The sequence below is a fragment of the Antechinus flavipes genome, chromosome 2, assembly GCF_016432865.1.
Source record: "Antechinus flavipes isolate AdamAnt ecotype Samford, QLD, Australia chromosome 2, AdamAnt_v2, whole genome shotgun sequence".
Classification (NCBI taxonomy): Eukaryota; Metazoa; Chordata; class Mammalia; order Dasyuromorphia; family Dasyuridae; genus Antechinus; species Antechinus flavipes.
Window position 1 is genome coordinate 502,013,468 of NC_067399.1, and position 20,116 is coordinate 502,033,583.

General features: G+C 37.3%; 1 protein-coding gene across 3 annotated transcripts in view; it reads left to right on the forward strand.

Annotated features, from left to right (window-relative positions):
- Positions 1 to 10,116, forward strand: part of FUBP3 (far upstream element binding protein 3) — a 79,614-nt gene extending 69,498 nt beyond the window's left edge. For 2 of the 3 annotated variants that reach the window (XM_051980200.1, XM_051980199.1), the window contains exons 13-18: positions 587 to 747; positions 1,555 to 1,628; positions 1,976 to 2,056; positions 2,260 to 2,336; positions 6,244 to 6,315; positions 7,316 to 8,700. In XM_051980200.1, coding sequence (XP_051836160.1) covers positions 587 to 747; positions 1,555 to 1,628; positions 1,976 to 2,056; positions 2,260 to 2,336; positions 6,244 to 6,315; positions 7,316 to 7,551 — 701 coding nt within the window. In that variant the 3' untranslated portion in view covers positions 7,552 to 8,700. The other variant, XM_051980201.1, reaches the window with a different exon arrangement.
- The last annotated feature ends 10,000 nt before the right edge of the window (positions 10,117 to 20,116 follow it).

Genomic DNA, 20,116 nt, shown 5'->3' on the forward strand with positions numbered 1-20,116 from the left:
CTATCAGAAAGTCATTCTTATACCAAGAAAGGAGATTGTAACTTATCAGAGGGAGAGTTAAGGACTAAACACATAGTGTTTTTCTTGGGCCTAGAGTTCTGAATGAGGATGATATTGGAGAGCAAACAAAATCCAAAAATATTTATTGAGCACCTACCATGTCATGCATTATAGTTATATTAGTTCTTGGAATTTGGTACAGTTTGGTTTTAGATAGCAAATCTCCATTTTATATCATACATGTAGGAAACACGTATTCTAATAATTGAGCATTTCAGTGCCAATAAAGAGATGTTCTGATGGTCACTTTCTTGCTGGTTTTACCCATTAGTGATCTTAGCATATTCCACATAATCAGCTTATTATCAGCAAGTGTTCAAGCTCCAACAAGCAAATGGCTGCCTTTTTAGCAATATTGTTCCTTAAAAACACTTAAATGTTTCTATTCTGTATATGTCTTGATGCATAGAAAACATTTTTCTTGTCGGTGCTAAAGGATGTAAAAGAGAAAGAAATGTCTGATTTGTTAACAAATCAGAATCACACCTCATTTATTTTTTCCTGTATTCTTTTTTTCTACCTACAGGGGGTGAGAACATCAAAAGCATAAACCAGCAGTCAGGAGCTCACGTAGAACTTCAGCGGAATCCACCTCCTAATACAGACCCCAGTGTACGAATATTCACCATCAGAGGCATACCACAGCAGATTGAACTTGCCAGACATCTCATAGATGAGAAAGTTGGTGTACGTACAAGGCCCTTTTCCCCACCTTTGGGCTGTTATTAGAATATTCTATTGGCTGTCTGGTGCCTTCCCCCTGCTTCCCCAAGAATCTTTGTATTTCCTGTGCCATTCAGCAGTTCCTCACACTGTTTTGGTGAGCTTGGTTGGGGCAGATGGGTTATCCCCATTTTACTGAGGGTGAAGTCTGAGGCACAGAGGCTGATAATGGTCATGGGACCAATGAGTGAAGCATTGTGGATGTTCCAGCTCCTCACCACCCCAAATCTATGCCTGTTTTCCAGGCTAGATGGGGCTAATGCTTTGCACCCAGCACTGCCCGCCTGGCCTCTTGTTGGCATTGTACTGGTAGCCAGACATGCAGATGGTTTTCATTGACTCTGGCTTTAGTTTCAGGCACCTCAAAGCAGATAAAGGGAGTGTTGATGGAGGAAAGATTTGCCACTGCTCACCTCAAAGGGGACATAGAATTGCAGAAAGAGACTTGGGCCAGCCTTAATTGACGGGAGAGTCAAGCAGGTTGGTCCATATACACAGGGTGATAAGCTAGGTTTACTGTGGTGTTATCATCCATAGACATGGCGGTACCATTATTTGCTGTTCTGTAGTATTGTTCACCTGAGGGTGTGAAACCATTCTGCAAATAAAATTTTCTGTGGGGAAGAAAGGATAGATTTAGGGTTATGAGGCATTTTTGTTTCATTTATTTATTTATTTTGACTTTTAAAGCTGATTTGGAATGGGAGGGTTTGGGCACAATTTAGAAGATAAGTGAATAGGAAGTTAGAATTGTCATTATGTCTGTGACAGGGTACCAATATGGGCGCACCTGGAAGCTTTGGTCAGAGTCCTTTCAACCAAGCACCTGCTACACCTCATCAAAAGTGAGTCTTTTACCTGTGTCTTTGCAGAGAGTTTTCTCTCAAGAATTCCTTCTGCCCACAGGGTCCCTTTTGGGGACTCCCAATAAAAAAGGTGAACATTTGGTAAGGGCATTGCAGTCAAATAATGTCTTAAATTGTGTCACCATCCCCTTCTCTAATCTTGGTCTTGGCCCTTAATGATGATTGATATCAGGGCTTTTCCAGACTAGTTTGGGAGTCCTCTTTTCTAACACTAACATTAAAAAACTAACACTTAGCCATGCCATTGCTAATAGACTTCTGGGCCAGTCTATTTCATACTTTCCACTCCTAGCATTTTTATTTATTTATTCTTGCATCCCATGTAGTACCTTTCCTCCGAGGAGCTCAGGGTGCTTTCCAAACATTGCTGCTAAAGTGAACGGTAACCCTCACAGCAACCCTGTGAGGTAGGTAAAACCAATTATTTCATTCTAAGTCTCTTGTAGTAGCAAAGCAAGCTTAATCTTAAAAAGTTTAGCTTTCAGATTTTGAGAATTGGGTGGGAGGTATGGAAAAAGAATTTTGAATGAAAGAAAATGTGAAGGGAGGTGGACATGGAAGCTGAAGAAGGGGCATGGATCAGAAAGAATGAATGTTTTGTAATCCACAGTGGTCCTCAGGCATTTATGACCCAAGGCTGGGGTAACACCTATCAGACGTGGCAGACACCTGCACAGCAAGTTCCAAGTAAGTGACACTTATACGTCTGATGAAGCAAAATGCATATTTTCTTACATGATTTAAGAAAAATAGATCAGTGAATTCCTAGAACCCTTTCAAGAGTCTAAAAGATAATGAAGCCTTCCTATAAAATGTAAACATAGCCAGTCAAAAGGTGATTGGTATGAAAAAACAGCTTAGATCTTCTTCATTCTTCATGAATGTGTACCTTATGGGTATGTTACTGCAGACTGGCTACATAGAGCTTCAGATCTGATGCTTTTCTTCATCATCTGCCTTTTCTATTCCAAGATATTGATTGACTACTGTTTCCAAGAACTGGGGAGCAATGAGGGCCCAATTGCTCCTTCTATTGGATCACACAAGGGCCCATTGCCCTTCCTTGTGGTTGACTACAGTCTGCAGACAAGTAATGTGATAGGAGTTGTGAAGAAGGAGATGAGAAGGCTTAGAAAAGAAGAATCGGCATCTCTCTTGATGCTGCTCTCTGGGGTGGGAATTGAACTGAAGCCTCTCCTACTTTCTGTAGTCACTTTCCAGGTTTATTGACTTGATTTCATTTTGTTTAATAGTCACCAGGCACTTGTCCCTCATGAATGGGTCATAAATATCCCATTTCACAAGGCCTTCCTTTGGACCAAACTACTCTTACACTGTTGGTACTAAGCCAGGTTTCATGATGAAAAAACTAAAGAAACATATAACACCCCAACATCACTAACTCTTTATGATTAGTCTTCTTGGGTTCCTCATAGAGCTTTTCTCTTTGATCTAGATGACAATACTTATCTCTGAATATCTCTGAATCTCTGACAATACTTATCAATGAATTCTTTTCATCCTCTATTACAAATGTGATGTAGCTTTTTTGGGGGGGAGGGGGGTTGGGGGCACTATAGAAAATGATAATCACTAAGCAGATGTTTAATTTTCCTTAAATTACAGGGGGAGCATTCTGATTTCTTTGGTAGAGAGTTGTGTAACTCCTTTTTGAGAAAGCTTGGAAAGCTTGCCCAAGGCTTCTAGTCTATATTCTACCCTTGTTGCTTCCTTAATTGGTTGTGGCTAAAAAAAGGCCCTTTTAGAAATTCTTTCTTAGTGTCTGGAAACTAAAATGACTCTTTAGACTTAAAATTCCTCATGTTTTCAGTTCAGAGTCATATGAGTTCCCAAACCAGAAACTAGCTTTATCTGTTTTAATTCTTGTGTTTTATTTAGAATGTGTTGTTAACTCTTTTCAGTTATTTCCAGAGACTTTTCCCATTTAATCATCCTTGTTAAAAACCCAGATTTCTTTGACATATTGAAAAATATAACATGTTTTTGTTTGGAAAGGATTCATTTTGTAGATTTTATGACTTGTAGCATACTTTTATATTCTATTAAGTACCAAGTGAAGTGGGCTCTGCACATTGGAACTAAAGGAGTCCTGATTCTATAGTTATTTCACAAATAAATCTAGATGTGAAATGACAGAACTAGAAGTCAAGTCCTAGATTCTAGTATTGATTTCTTCACTCTCTAACTTTATTATGGATGTCAAGTCACTTCCCTGCTCTGAACCTCTTAAATCTTATAGACCCCTTCCATTTTTAAGGTTGTAATTCTGTTATTTTGATTGGTTCATTGCTCAATCAGATGTTGCCTTTTTTCATATACCTCTGATGATGGGAAATCCTTAAAATACCAGAAAGTTAAACTTTTTTTTGAATGATTGTAGCTTGACTAGCAAAGAATAATCTTTGGGTTAATTAGTGTCAAGAAAGAGCCTAACTGAACATTTCCCATTCTGTGCCATGGTGAAGACAAATGCTGAGCACAATCAGAAAAGTAGATGTGTTTTAGACTGATTACAAATCAGTTCTGATTTTCTCCCCTTAGAAGATTGAGAGAAATAAAAATGTAGTTGAGAGCTTTGTGTTAGCCATTGAAAGGTCAGATGGTAGGTTTTTTTTTTTTTTAATTTTTAATGATAGCTTTTTATTTTCAATACATGCAGATAATTTTCAACATTCACCCCTGCAAAATCCTGTGTTCCAAACTTTTTTCCTCCCCTAGACAGCAAACAATCCAATATAGGTTTGTGTTTCTATATGACATATTTATATACAACTCTTCTAAACATATTTCCACATCTATCAAACAAACAGTGCAGTTATTAAAGCAGACTTAAAACTGCACTACTCCCTGACTAAAGATCAGAGTGGTTCCCTGATCTCTCCTCCTCCTTTCCCCCAAGGCCTGGGAGGATTACTACACAGAAACTACATAGATACCTACAACTGAAAAATCTTATTTTCTACATCTTAAATGTTATTTTGTTGTTGTTGTTGGTTAAATTTTTAAAGGAAATCTAACTGGAGGTGTGGGGGAGGGGGATTGTGACAGGGTGGAGGGAAAGGGAATATTGATTCCACTATCTTATTTATCCAGTAATGTATTTCTGCCTGCCATCCAACTTCTTAGTCCCCTTCAGAGAACAGATCATTCTACTGTCAACATAAAATACTTATCAAAAAATTGTCTTCTCAATCCTTCCTTCACTCTCTTTCCCTTGGCCTTTCCTTCTATAATGATGGGAGTGGAAAAAAGAAGACTCTTTTCCTGACCCCCACTCTTAATCCTGCATGCATTTGAACATAATGACTCTGTCCTCCTCAAATCTGTCTTCAGTCTTAAATTAATTAATTAGAAAAACATTTCACTGAAATGTGTTAAGGCTGTGTCATTTCAGCCTACTTTGGATTCTTAATTCTGATAAAATAAAAGGCATTCAGGGGGTCCTTTCCTTTGTTGGTATTAGCAGGTGGACCCTCAAGTCAGCCCTGACCTCAGCAGAAAGAAAGGTCCTGACTTATGGCTTTGGTCAAGTCTTTTAACCTTCTTTCATTTCCTGGGACAGGATGCTACTGCTCTGTTCCCTCCACCCACTTTACACTTGAAATGTATTATGTTTAACAATCTCCTTCTCCCACCCTCCAATCCTTACTGATTCAAGTCCTTTTGTAGCTTATATTGCACTATTATAGGACATCTTAGGGTAGGAGAGAAGGGACAATTAACAATTAACTTTATTTCTCCCCTGTTCACTTTCCCTTGTCTCTAGCCTTCCATCTCCTTTCCCCCCAAAAAAAATTTGGAATAGATTAAGAATTTAATGCATATATTGGCTTCTGGCTAGAATTATAGACTTTGCAAACTGGTTTCCATAATAATGAATGTGTTGGGGAGCACAATGAAGTGAAGTTAAGATTGAGCTTCCTTTCTTTCTTAGATTTTCTTTAATTTCCTATGCTCAGTTTAATTGAATGTTTACAAGTCTTTTTGTTCGGTTGTATCTAGCCTTTTGTTTTCAAATAGAAAAGAAATATCAAATAAATTGATGCTATTATTTTGCTCCCTGTCTGAAGTTCAGTTGATCCTGTAAGCAAAACCAACTCTGCCTTTCGTGTTTTTCTTAACCTCTTGTCTATTACATAATCTTCTTGTTTAAGATATTGAATGCCAAGTCACCTCAAGTAGTCCACAGCCAGTATCTCTGAAGCCCCTTCCTTGGACCGTTTCATTAGAGCTTCTTTGCTCTCTTAACAGTCTACCCTGTTTCTGTCTTAGAGGGACCCTCTTTGTACCCCTTCCCCACACAATCAGGGGTCAAAATTGTTAATGTATTTCTTGGGTGAAGGTTCACATTTCGCTCTTTTCCTCTTTTGTCCTGTCCTCTATCCTTAAGTCTCTTGCTTCTTTCCCCCCAAAAAAACTAAAGCTCCCAAAGCATCATTGTGAGGTGTGTATCCCACAGGCTTATTGGTGTGGATAAAAAAATACACTAAGAAGTTCTGGGTGGTAGCTGGGCAGGGAGGAAAAAAACCCTCCTTTCCTCACTGGCCTGATTGTTTTTGTCCTCTTCAAACAGGCCAGCAGAGCCAGCAGCAGAACAGCCAGCCTGGTTACAGCAAGGCATGGGAGGACTATTACAAAAAACAGAGTGAGTGGCTTTCTTCAAAAGCAGATGACCAATGACAAAGTGTCTTTTTGTCTCCACTGAGCACAATTTTAATCAAGTGTGGACAGAGCATCTTCTTTTCCTTGCCCTTTTCCCTCAGGAACTTGATGCTAGTACCTCAACTTTGTTCCCCATTTTTTTTTCTTTTTGCCAGAACAGAGCTATAACCAGCCAGTTGCATCTCAGCTGGTTTAGAAATGCACATTACCCTTTTTCTGTGCTGATTTTTATACTGCTGATTCTCATTGAGCAGCAGTAGACTAGGTGAGAGACAGAATGTAGAACTAGATGTGTAGTACTGGGTTAAATCTTTCTGCTTAATCCATATAACTGAACCACAAGCTAAATCAATATTAAAAACACCTAGATATTCAATTCAAGGCAGAGCTAAAATTGGTATTTTTTTTACATGGTTGAGTTATATGAATTAAATATTCTGTAATCTGAATTGAGATCTCATTTAGTTTGAAATCTTGATTTCACAACACAATAGTTGTAAGAGCTCAGGTTGAAGGTTGGTGAGGTTGGATAAACTAAAAGATCTAGGACTTAGGCATTTTCTATGAAGGGAAATGATACTTCTTTCCCTGTCATTGAGAATTTGTGTGTGTGTGTGTGTGTGTGTGTGTGTGTGTGTGTAAGTGAAAGTGAAAAGGAAAGAGAGTTACTAAGGGGGAAGCTGAAATGATGTTTTTATTAAGAATGGTTCATAGTGAGGCAGCAGTGGGAATAGTGGAATTTTTTGTTTAAGTGTTTGTATTTTGCACCTATCAGCCAGCCAGCCACACTCAGATCCTTATGACTATGCACCTCTTGAAAACTGAAATAATCAGGCAATGTAAGCTATATTTCCTGAAGTCCACCAACACTTTAGAAAGGGAAATACAGGTTTGAGCACTGTTTTACAATTAATATGGCTTGACTTTGAATGTACTGGTAGAGGTACCTTTGGATAATCTGTTTTTCCTCTTCTGTCAATCAGGCCATGCCGCCAATGCAGCTTCTCAGGCAAGTTCCCCACCGGACTACACAATGGCCTGGGCGGAGTATTACAGACAGCAAGCTGCTTACTATGGGCAAACATTAGGGCAAGCTCAGGCCCACAGCCAGGTCTGTATTTCCCTGAACACAGCAGCATGTACCTCTGTCCTGTTCCTTCTTCCCCCATCTAAGAATATTTTAGTGACTGAATTGAAAATTGGCATGCCATCCCATTGAAGCTCTTGACTTTAGCCAGCCACTATCTCCATCGTTCCCTGTTTTTCCTCCATCCTTAAACATAGCTGTCTAATATTTGGGTCTTTGTAAAAGTTGGATACAAGCAAAAAAGCAAATATTAGTTGGGATACTTAAAGTAGCTAGGAAGAAGTCCTATTAGCCACTCCTGTTTAGAACTCTGCTTTCTCGCTTTTTCTATCCAATGAATCCTTTGGGCCAAGGAGAGCTGGAGTTAATTTTATAATCTAGTGGTGCAACTCCTCTGTATGGACTAATAAATTGCCATCAATTTGTCAGTTGTATAAAATATAATCCAAAAAGCACGTAGGCTTTCTAAGATACCTCCACATGGGGAGTGTTGCCATTCTGAACAAGTTGCCACTCTATGATGTTTTCTGATATAGGGAAGCCGGCTATTGAAATTGCTGTCACTTGGCTTAGAAAGGTGCCTAACAAGGACGATTATCTAGCCTTGTCCTTTGTTTCAGCTCCATGAGGTACCTTCCAGATCACGTAAAAGAGGGTGTGAAGTAATAGCTACTACTTAGAAGGCAGGACCGAGGGGCACAGAGCCAGATTTCCTCAGCCTTGTATATTCCCAGCCCTATGAACAAGAAATCGGCCTTCTAAAGCTTAATCATTAGCCATTTGATAGGTATTGAGGCCAAATTATTAAGCAACTAAAGGAAAAATATCCATAAGTTTTCTTGTTAGCAATGCAAACCATAGTGTCCAATGACTTAAATAATGGTTACCCAAGCATGCTGCAAGGAGGACATCCTCAGAGCTGCCTTAGAGGCTCAGCAGGAATAGGTAGCTGAGCTTTCCAAAAGCTAACAGAATGGTCATAGACTAAGAAGTGCTAGTACTTCTCTCTCCCCATTCTATTTCTCCGTTTGGAAGAAAAAGTCTGTAACATCCCTCCTAAAAAAGATTTTTTTCTTGCCATACCCTATAACATCAGTCTCATGGAGGGGGGGGAGGAGATATTTCTTTGTATATTGGCTCTGTTGTCTATTTGGATGCCTGATTACAGTGCCCGAGGGAGAAAAAGTGTGACCTGTCACCCACCCTGGGGAGAACTATTTCAGAAGTACGTACTTTTAAAAATCTACCAAGAAATAACTTTTCTTCTTTTCTTTTTCCCCTCTGCAGGAGCAGTAGAACAATGTCCTTATGGCAGTTTTTTTTTCCCCTTGAAATCATTGTGAAAGAAAACCTTTTTGTAACAGAGGTTTCTAGATTTGCAGCCTTTTGATGAAGATTTTTTTGTTCGTTTTTGTGAAACACTAGTTGTAGAATAATCTATACTGAACTTTTCTAAGAATCAGGAAAAATTAGTAATATACTAAACTTCATGAAAATGCTGGTAATCTTTTGATTTTGTTTTTTTGGGGGGGTATTTTTTTGTTTTATTGTTACTTCCAAATTTGTAAACTTTGGGGTTCTTTTTGGATCTAGGCACCAAAATGTACCCCAGAGTAGTGACATTTCAAACATGGGAATTTTTTTTTGTTTGGGGTTTTTTTGTTTTGTTTTTGTTTTTTTCTTGGCGTGTTTCTCTTTTTTCTTTTTGACTTTTCTGTTGCAACAAAGTGGCTTGGAAGTCTTAGGTGTTATGTAACAAATCCTAAAAAAAAATTTTTTAAACAGTATTTAAATATTCTTAAATATGTAAATGCATTATTAAATGTTTTACTTCTAATTTCTTTTATTTTGGCTGTCTGATTTTATTGCATTTTTTTTAAAATACTACATTATGTATTGTAATTAATTATGTGAATTCTGTATTGAGACAGTTAACTGTCGGACAGGTTAGGGGAGGGGGGCATTTTGTAGGGTTTGTATAATTTCTAGAGTCTAAAGGGGTAATATAAAAACATGTAATTTTTTTTAGCAATACTTTTTTTCACATGTCCATTTTGGGTTGCATTTGTGTATCTAAGACCTCCAAGCTTATTTTAAAAAATTTTAAAAACCTTCCTCTAAACTCTCAGAAATATAAATACTGTTATTTTTAATATTAAAAATAAATCAGCTACTAGTAACTTTAACAAACACTGTGGAACATTAAAACCATATATAAGGTAGTAACTATTTTTTAATTCCAAGGTGTTTTTTGCTTTTTTTCATTTTTCTTTCAAATATTTTCATATCTAATATTTGTCAAATTACTTAGAAAAATAAATGATTCTAGTATTAACCACAGTATGCGCTAAATAATTTTGATTTAATAAAAAGGATAATATGATTTCTTATGTTTAGTGTTTTCTTGTACAGATAACTGTATTTTTAAAAGAAAAAAACGGAACTGAAACTATTTTTTCTTGCATTTTTAATTGACCTGAGGGACATTCCGTTTTGAAATGTACTGAATTTACTGTTTGTTTTTTTTCTCTTTCCTTTTATTTCCCTATAATGCTTGAAATGTCTAACTATAAAAAATGCAATTAAATAATGTTGAGCATGGTGTTTAAAACAAAATGTTCTTTTTATTTGACTGACAGTTGCATTTTACACTCTATATAATAAAATTTCCACAAGGCTTCTTGTGGGTGAAGTGTTTTTAGTCTGTTTTATTTTGCATTTTCTTGGTACCTCCCCTTCCCGTTGCCACTCCAAATGGAAAAAGGTCAGAAATGCTTGCCTGCTCTTAGACAACTGACTCACATTGCATTATCTCCAACTTAGTTGCTACACTACATAGACTTATATCTACTTCGTTAAACTAATTTCATTTTAATGGCTTTGTATAATTTGATGTTATTGACTTCAGAGCCTTAATTACAATCAACCCCTCTTACCTGTCACATCTAAGCATCTCTTAAAATGGCATGACACTGAGAAGTTAATAACTAGAGTTTCCTCATATGGAAAGACGCTGTCATTGTAAGTGGGTCTTGAAGATTAATTTATGGGAGTAATATCAAGGGGTTTTGATCCAATCCTCAGCTGTATAAACACACTTTCCTGTAACTAAGTCAGCAAAGCCTACGTGGTCTGCTCCACATTTTCTACTAGCCGATCCATACATCATCATGATTGTGTATAATGTATCATTTTATATACAATCATGTGATTGTGTATACAATTATAATCTGAATTTCTGTAGTTCTAGTCCCTGTGAGTGCTGCCGTTCTTGTTCTCAGAAGTGACAGATTTGGGCAATGCTTCCAGCTGGAGGTGGTGCTACACATATAACATTGATCACTGCTTAGGGCTAGAAACAGGTCTCAGAGACTACTTTGGTAGAATCTTCCTTATGAATGGTTCTATTCAAGTGATGAAATATATAATCGCAGCTAGAGGCCAAATGCTCTGAATCAAGAGAGTAGAGCAGTATAGTGAAAGAATAAATACACTTCTGCCTTTTATTTTTTTTAACCACCTGCTTTTCTTCCTATAATCAGCAGTGACATAGAAGTCAGGTTTTTATACTTAATATTTGAGTATGCTGTCACCCTCTTTGTCTTTACATAGGAATCTCTTCTTGATCTAGATTAGATGCTCCTTAATCAGCTCCTGAATAGAACTCTCCTATCATGATTATTTACAATTCCTCTATTTTCTTTTCTGGGCCCCAGACTTTTCCTTCTCTCCCCCTCCCCGAAAAAAAAAAGGCATCTGTGGCCCAGATAGGTCAGAAAGGGGTGTAGAGAGAATCCCATCTGCAGCAATTTTGAGGCATATTGAAAGCCGGAAGAAAAAATGGGGATATGGCATCTTTAAATACACCTCTAGAGAATCGAGTTTGACGTTGAGAGATTGAATAGTAAAAGCCACTTGGAAAAAAAGAAGGGAGGGGGTGAACAAGAGGAGGGCATAAACGCTGATGATGGGAATGGGAATTGGGGAGAGGGCATTACAGAGAAGACTTCCTTCTAATTCATCTTCCAAGCTCTGTGCCAAAACAGCATTTGGCATGGTTCACAGGGAGCAATTGTGTGATAATGAACCCTAAGGTGTCCCTTAATTGAAGACTGAGTATTGCGGCTTGTGCCAAGAGTCATAAATGGCACAGGATTGTGGGAGGATGCATTTTCTTAAATGTATCTGTAAGTACAGCTTAGCGCTTTTCCCCAGTGAAATGCCCATACTATAAATTATGGAAATATCTCCTTCTGATGCAACCTTTTATTGAGGGGGTGGGGTAGGGTGGGGTGGAGGGAGGAGGGGGAAAAGTTTGCAAGCATATGAAATTTGGCCTCTCATTAAGATGGCGCCCACAGAATATGGGTTTTTTCATCAGCAGTCTGGTGTCTTAGAAGGCTAAAGTGCTTGAAATGCACCAACTTCAGCGATTGTTTTCCATTAAGAAAGCTGCATGGTCATCACTAAGGACTTTGTGTCTATGGGGGTGGGGGCTTCTCTGACCTGTGTTTGAAACCCCCATTCTCAGAGGCTTCTGAGTATGAAGAAGTTGGATTGGCAGTGCCAGAGACCTTACAGACGGTTGAGGCGATGTGCTCCTGACAAGTCTTTTCTACTTGGTCTTGGTCCCTGTCCACACCCACAGGCTTCTCAGGTCATGGTATGCATTACTCTTCCTGCGGCTGTAATTTGTACAACTTGTGAGTTATGTCCCCCCATCTTTGTCCTTTTTGGAATGGGAAGGAAAGTGGGGCTAAAGATTGCTAGCTGATGGGTTCAGACTCTTCATAACAGGAGCAGTGTCTACGGGGTTTTCTTGACAAAAATACTGCACTGGTTTGCCATTTACCTCTCCAGTGAATCGTCTTTTGTCAGAACTCTACGATGACCTGTCCAGCTAATCCTGGGGTATTGACATCTGCCTTTCCTGTTTGGGGCAGTACCTCTGTGCCATAGACTCACTCAACGCCCTGATATCTGCTGGGATGTTACAGACAGGCTAACACAGATGGTCCCAGTTAGAGCTTACCAATTAATGGACAAGAAGAGTGCCTGAGACCGAAATCTGGGGAAAGAAGTGGGGCACAAGGGATATGCTGAGAAAGTGGGTGCCAGGCTGAATATTCTTATTTGGGTGGAGGAAATAAGATCTGAGCCTAAATTAAACTCGGGCTCTTAGAATAGGCTTTCTGCCAGGTTTCAACACTATTCATAAACATTTGGCTTCTTGACCTCTGAGATTTTTCATTCCGGGCTTTTATGCCCAGAGGGAGGATGTAGAGGAACCTTTGTTTTCCTTTGTATTTCTGCAGAGAATCACTGCCCAACTCTTTAGTAAGATGGTGGTGAGTCTGAGTTCTCCAGGCTGTATCTGAGAATAAGTTTGGGCAGGCCTTACCAGGGCTGAAAAGCTATAGGACTGGAGACAGACTGTGTAGCTGGCATCTCAGGACTAGTGCGCTAGACTTGGAGTCGGGAGCAACCGAGTTCCTATTCAACCTCTGACACTGGCTGTGTACAGATGGGCAAGTCTCAGCCTCCCTAAACCATGAACTTATCAACCTCACAGGATTGTCAGGATCAAATGAGAGAATGATAAGGCATAACACATAAAGTGTGTTACTTTACATATATAGGTATTAATGTTGTTATTCCCATCTTCTCAAGATATCTAATTTCACCTGAAATGGTCCTGGTAACAGGTCTGAAAGTGTACTTCAATAAAGGGAGTAACTATATTTAAAGAATAACTCCACTTACCTCCACTGAAGTAATATTTAGCAAAGTTCCCCATTCCTTTTGCCCCCAACAGTTCTATGTCTTTATCCTCTCAAGAATTCCAAGTCAGCTATTTGGAAAGATCAGATGGAAGAACAACTCAGAGATCCAAATGGGAAAGGTGAAATAATGTTAGTTTCCCAGTACTTTGTTGTTCTTCTTTTTTTTTTATAATAGCTTTTTGTTTTCAAAATAGTTTTCACCATTCACCCTTGCCTTGTGTTCTAAATTTTTCTCCCTCCCTTCTCTCCACTCTAGATAGCAAGTAATCCAATATGTTAAACTTGTGTGATTCTTCTAAATATGCTTCCACATTTATCATGCTGCACAAGAAAAATCAGATTAAAAAAAAAATGAAAATGCTATGTTGTGATCCACATTCAATCCCAATAGTCTTCTTTCTGGATACAGATGGATCTCTCCATCACAAGTCTATTGGAATTGGCCTGAATCACCTCAACTATCCATCACAGTTTATCATCATATAATCTTGTTGTTGCTATGTACAGTGTTCTCTTGGTTCTGCTCACTTCACTTGGCATCAGTTCATGTAAATCTCTCCAGGCTTCTCTGAAATCATCTTGCTGGTCGTTTCTTACAGAACAATAATATTCCGTTGTATTCATATACCATAAGTTAATTCAGATATTCTCCAACTGATGAGCATTCATTCAGTTTCCAATTCCTTGCCACCACAAAAAGGGCTGCTGCAAACATTTTGAGGTTCTTTTCCCTTTTTCATGATTTATTTGGGCTACAGATCAAGTAGAAACATTGATGAATCAAAGGTGCACAGTTTGATAATTCTTTGGGTATAGTTCTAAATTTCTCTCCAGAATGATTGGATCAGTTCATAACTCCACCAACAATGTATTAATGACCCAGTTTGCCCACATTCCCTCCAACATTTATCATCTTTTCCGTCATCTTAGACAATCTGAGGACAGGTGTGTAGTGGTACCTTGGAGTTGTCTTAATTTGCATTTCTCTAATCAATAGTGATGATTTAGAGTATTTTCTCATGACTAAAAAAATTGTCTCAGAACTTTGTTCTTATAAAAATGTTATTTTCAAATTACCTACTGCATGACAACCAAAATTTGGAGTATGTCTTTGTGTGAGTGATAAGTAGAAGGGATCTATCTTTTTTTTTTAAGCTTTGTTTTTTTTTTTTTTTAATTAAAGCTTTTTATTTTCAAAACATATTCATGGATAATTTTTCAACACTGACCTTGCAAAACCTTGTGTTCCAAATTATCCCCTCCTTTCCCTAGATGGCCAAATAATCCAATATATGTTAAACATGTTAAAATATATATATTAAATCCGATATATGTATACATATTTATATAATTATCTTGCTTGCACAAGAAAAATCACATCAGAAAGGGAAAAAAATGAGAAAGAAAACAAAATGCAAGCAAACAACAACAAAAAGTTAAAATGCTACGTTGTGTTCCACACTCAGTTCCCACAGTCCTGTCTCTGGGTGTAGATGGTTCTCTTCTTCACAAGATCATTGGAACTGGCCTCAATCATCTCATTGTTGGAAAGAGTCACATCCATCAGAATTTATCATCATATAATCTTGTTGCCGTGTATAATTATCTCCTGGTTCTGCTCATCTCACTCAGCATCAGTTCATGCAAGTCTCTTCAGGCCTTTCTAAAATCAGCCTGTTGATCATTTTTTTAATAGAATAATAATATTCCATAACATTCATATATCATAATTTATTCAGCCATTTTCCAGTTGATGGGCATCCACTCAGTTTCCAGTTTCTTGCCACTACAAAAAGGGCTGCCACAAACATTTTTGCACATGTGGGTCCAGAAGGGATCTATCTTGCATAAATGCCCTGCCATTTCATTATCATCTTTTTTATTAAGGAAATCCTTTTCTATCCTGAAAAAAGTAACCCTTTTTAAAAAAAATTAATTTCTTGTTTCTTCTGTCTCTAACCCACTGATTATCCTGTCCCCTCTTACTGCCCCACCTTCCATGATCTTAATTAGTCAAATTCCCATTAACCCAGGAGAATTGCAGGAATCTGTACATGGCCTATCACTGGACCACAGTGCAACAGCACATAATGAGGCCTGGAAGGTAATAATATAACTGTACTTTGAGCTGAGCTACATTTGTGATGTTAAGTGGTCTATTTTAGAAGAAAAGTGAAAAAGTGGGACAATAGGTAGGGAAGGGGCAAGAGAAAAGTCATGTTAAGAGCAATAGATAGAAGGCCTGGATTGTAGTCTTGGCTCTATCATTAACCTATTCTCTGACCTTGATAAAGACTCTTCACCTCTATCTCCACCTATTACCTTATTCACCTCTCTGGATGTCACTCATTTTCCTCATCCATAAAATCGGGTTTGTGTTAGATGGCCACTAAGATTCCTTTCAGATCTTATCTAATCTAGTGTTCAGAGGCTGTGTTCTATGATCCTTCCATCTCTTAACATTCCATAGTCTATTTTATATTCTGTGATATAGCTGAGGGCTATGGTTCTTTGGCCCTTTCTTGGATGGAGGTCTGTTTTCTGTCCTTCAAGAAGTTTAGGTTGAGCTTCCTTAGTAATGGGTTCAATTCACTCTTCCATGTGGGAATTTCATGCCAGAGGAAATTTTTCCATTTGCTGCTCTATAGCCATCCATTTGGTATCATGTTTCTATCTCCCATGGGTCAGTGGTTTCTAACTCAAATAGAAATGATCTTTGGATTGACTTAGAAAACTAGAAGTTAACATTATCTATGCTGTACTATATTTTTATTTATTAAACATTTCCCAGATATAGTTTTATTATGGTTTGGGCTTCACAGTGATGTTTGACACCTCTGCTATGGATAAAACCAAACTTTAAATTATTCAAATTCAGTTGGGTTTAGTTTTGAAATGTTTGGGAGTTTATTTGGGGACTTTTGAAGGGTAAAAAAGCTAATGAATTTACCTTAGTAAGTACTCCTTAATAACAAGTCTGTATTTCCCTTGATTGCACAATTGAATGCTGCAACCAAGCACCTAGCAAATTGTAAATTTAATGAGATGATAGAATGGTGAACATGAGATTGTTGCTTGACACTCAACTTTTAAGGCAATCATTCAACAATTTATTAAGCACCAAACATGTGCTTTAAAAGAAAGAAAAATAAAGCAACCTAAGCTCTTAAGGTGTTCCCAGTCTAATAGGGAAATCTATATACATGCAAACTATATAAAAATAAAATGTATGTATAAGATAAATGGGAGATAATCAATAAAAGGAAGGTACTGGCTTTAAGGACTGAATGCTGAAAATTTAGGAAATCAGAAAAACCATGCTTAAAGAGACAATTGATACAGAGGATAGGATGGAAGGAAGAACTGAACTTGGCATCTGAAGTGTTTTTAAATTCCAGCTCAACATTTAGCACTATATAATGTCATTTAAGTTCTGAGCCTCAGTTTCCTTGTCTGTAAAATAGCACTGAAAATAATAAGTAACTTTTTTATGCTATTTTGAAGTTTAAAAACACTCATCACAATTTTTACATACTGAATGTTTCAGAATTATTGAGAGTTTCTTTTGTAATTATACTAGGACAACAAAATGTGAGCAATTCTTAAAAATTTAGTATTTTTCCCAAGTCATAAATTAAAACAATGTTTAACATTCAATTTTAAAACTCTTGAGTTCAGATTATCTCCTTCTTCTCTCCCTATATCTCCACCCTTCCTCATTAAGAATGCAAGCAATTTGATATAGGTTAAACATGTGTAGTCATGCAAAACATTTCCATAATATTGATGTAAGAGAAAATATAACCAAAACCCTCAAAAAAGTCAATTCTTTCTCTGGATATGGATTCTTTTTTTTTATTTTAATCATAACTCCTTCAGAGTTGTCTTGCAACTATTTATGCTGAGAAAAAATATATGGCAGTACATTTCATTGTATCATGAGCTACTATTTTTCCTAGTGATAAACAGTATAACAAAGCAGATATGATTGCTGAGCTTGGAGTCAGAAAGAAGACCTGGGTTCAAATTATATATAAATTATATATAAATTAGCTATATAAACTAGTCATTTAAGCTTTCAGTGTCCCAAGAAACTATAACACTGGACTTCTATGTCCAAAGGGTTATGAAACTATGTACACCCAGTGTCTCTACTGGGTCTATGTCCCAAAGAGATTATAAAAAAGGGAAAGGGACTCACATGTTCAAAAATGTTTGTGGCAACCCTTTTTGTAGTGGCCAGAAACTGGAAACTGAAAGGATGTCCATCAGTTGGGGAATGGCTGAATAAGTTATGGTATATGAATGCTATGGAATATTACTGTTCTGTAAGAAATGACTAGCAGGATGATTTCAGAAAGGCTGGAGAGACTTATAGGAACTAATGTTCATATGAGTAGAAACGAAAACATTATACTCAGCAACAAGAAGTTCATACGATGATCAATTCTGATGGCTCTTTTTAACAGTGAGCGTGATTCAGGTCAATTTCAACAGATTTGGGATGGAGAGAGCTATCCACATCCAGAGAGAGAACTATGAAGCTTAAGTATAGATTGAGGCATATTATTTTCACATTTTTGTTTTTTTTTCTTTTTTGTAGTTTTTCCCTTTTGTCCTGATTTTTCTTTCACAATGTGATTAATATGGAAATAGGTTTAAAATGATTGTACATATAATAATTTATATCAGATTACTTGCTGTCTTAGGGAGAGAGGGGAGATAAGGCCCAGAACAAGAAATCTGGTGAGGAAGCCCTTTCAATGGTGCAAGTAAATATTAGCAATCTGTCTGATCACAGATTTAGAATTGAAAGATACTTTTGATGTTATGTAATACAAGCCCCTCACTTGACAGTTAAAGGCCCAGAGAATTTAAGAATCACACGGGAAACAAATGATAGAGTCAGAGTTTGAACTTATACTCTTGGACTCCAAATCTGGTAGAGGGAAATGGCTTTTAAAAAGACTACGACACCATATAACTACCTAATTCCCTCATTCACTTCCTGATTCCACAAAGTATCCTTATCTAGACAGTGTAAATACTTTTTCAACTAACTGGTTAGTTGAGAGTTATAGATTACAAGGTTCAGAAATGCACAGGCCATTTGTTTAGTGCCCAATTCCAATAGGGGCTCACAGGACCCTAACTCATGGAAAAAAGGAAGATAACATTTGTTTAATATCTTTACTGATTCTGAAAAGTTGACTCCATCCGTATAAAAGCTCTGTGAAGCTGATTAGATAATGCAGCCATCATTAGACAATGCATAGATTAAAAAATTGAGACTCAGAGGAATTAAATGACTACCCAAGATCCCTCAACATTCCAGTCTTATATCCAACTCCTAGAATTGGAAGGATCTTTAGAAGTCAGTATCCCATTTTTTCAACAATGAGGTGATTCAAGGCAATTCCAATAGACTTGTGATGGAAAGTGCCATCCACACCCAAAGAGAGAACTATGGAGATGGAATGTGGATCAAAGCACAGTATTTTCACCTGTTTTTGTTGTTGTTGTTTGCTTATTTTTTCTTTTTTTGTGTGTGTTTTTCCCCTTTTGATCTGTTTGTTGCACAAACATGTTGAATTTGTTGCCCAGCATGATGAAGATGGAAATATGTTTAGAAGAATTGTACATGTTTAACCTATAGTGATTGCTAGCTGTCTTGGGGATGGAGGAGAAGGAGAAAGAAGGGGGGAAAATTTGAACATAAGGTTTTGCAAAGGTAAATGTTGAAAACTATCTCTGCATGAATTTGGAAAAATAAAATACTATTTTTTAAAAAGTCAAGTAGTTCGAATATTTAGCCAAGTTGAAAATATCAGATAAGAATGTGAAATATTCTTATATGGGGCTCAAACATTCAAAGTAAATTACTCTACTCTAGCTAAGTCCACTAAGGTTAATAGTTACTTCTAGGGCTGGCAGTCTTACCTTGGTCTAAAACCGTATTTTCTTTTTCTCCAGGAGAAGCCATAGGGAAGCCAATTTTTGAATGTTGAATCTTTTGCATCTTTGTCCATTCAAGAGAAAACTATATGCCATTTCTAAAAGTGGCAATTTTTAAAAAATGATAATAAATTAAAGCATGCATCAAGGGGCACAATAAAGGGTCTAGAAATCACATTTTATAAAAAATGATTTGAGAAACTGGGGGAATGAAGGTTTGGAAGAGAAGGGAGAATGAGAAGACACATGCTTGTTGACTTCAAAATCTGACCATGTCACTTCTTCTCTCAGGAAATTCTAGTGCCTTCTTAATTAATACTTGTAAAAAAAAGATAAAGTCTTTGGTTGGGCTTTGAAAAGTCCTTCACCTATCTTTTCAGTTTTAATATATAATTATTCCCCTTTATGCTGTACTATGCAGTACAAGCTGATCCACACATGCTGAGAATGCTTTTCCTAGTCACCCACCACCACTTAGCTTGTTTCAGAACTCAACTAAAATGCTGCTTCTTACATGATATTTTTCCTTATTCTCTCAGCTACTCTTACCTCCCCTACCAAAAGATCTTGCATTTTGTTCTGTATATACTTAAATTTGTACATATTGTCTTTCTAGATAGAACATAAGCTCCTTGAGGGCAGGGGATAAGTTTCACTTTTAGCTTTGTGCCTAGTGGAATGCCTTGACACATAATCAAAACTGAATAAATATTTGCTGATTTGAATGAAACTATTTGGAAAACATTCAGCACAGTGCCTGGCACATTGTAGGTGTTAAATAATTGTTTATTCCATTCCTTTCCCTTCCCTCTCCTAATTTTTCCCTATAATTGATTTGTTCATTCCTAGGATCATAGATCTAGTCTTGGAAGGGACCTAAGAGGTGATCTTACTTGGCTCTCTGTGTTATAATTGAGGAAAGGGAAAATTAAGGAAGTGTAGATAGAAACAATCCTGCA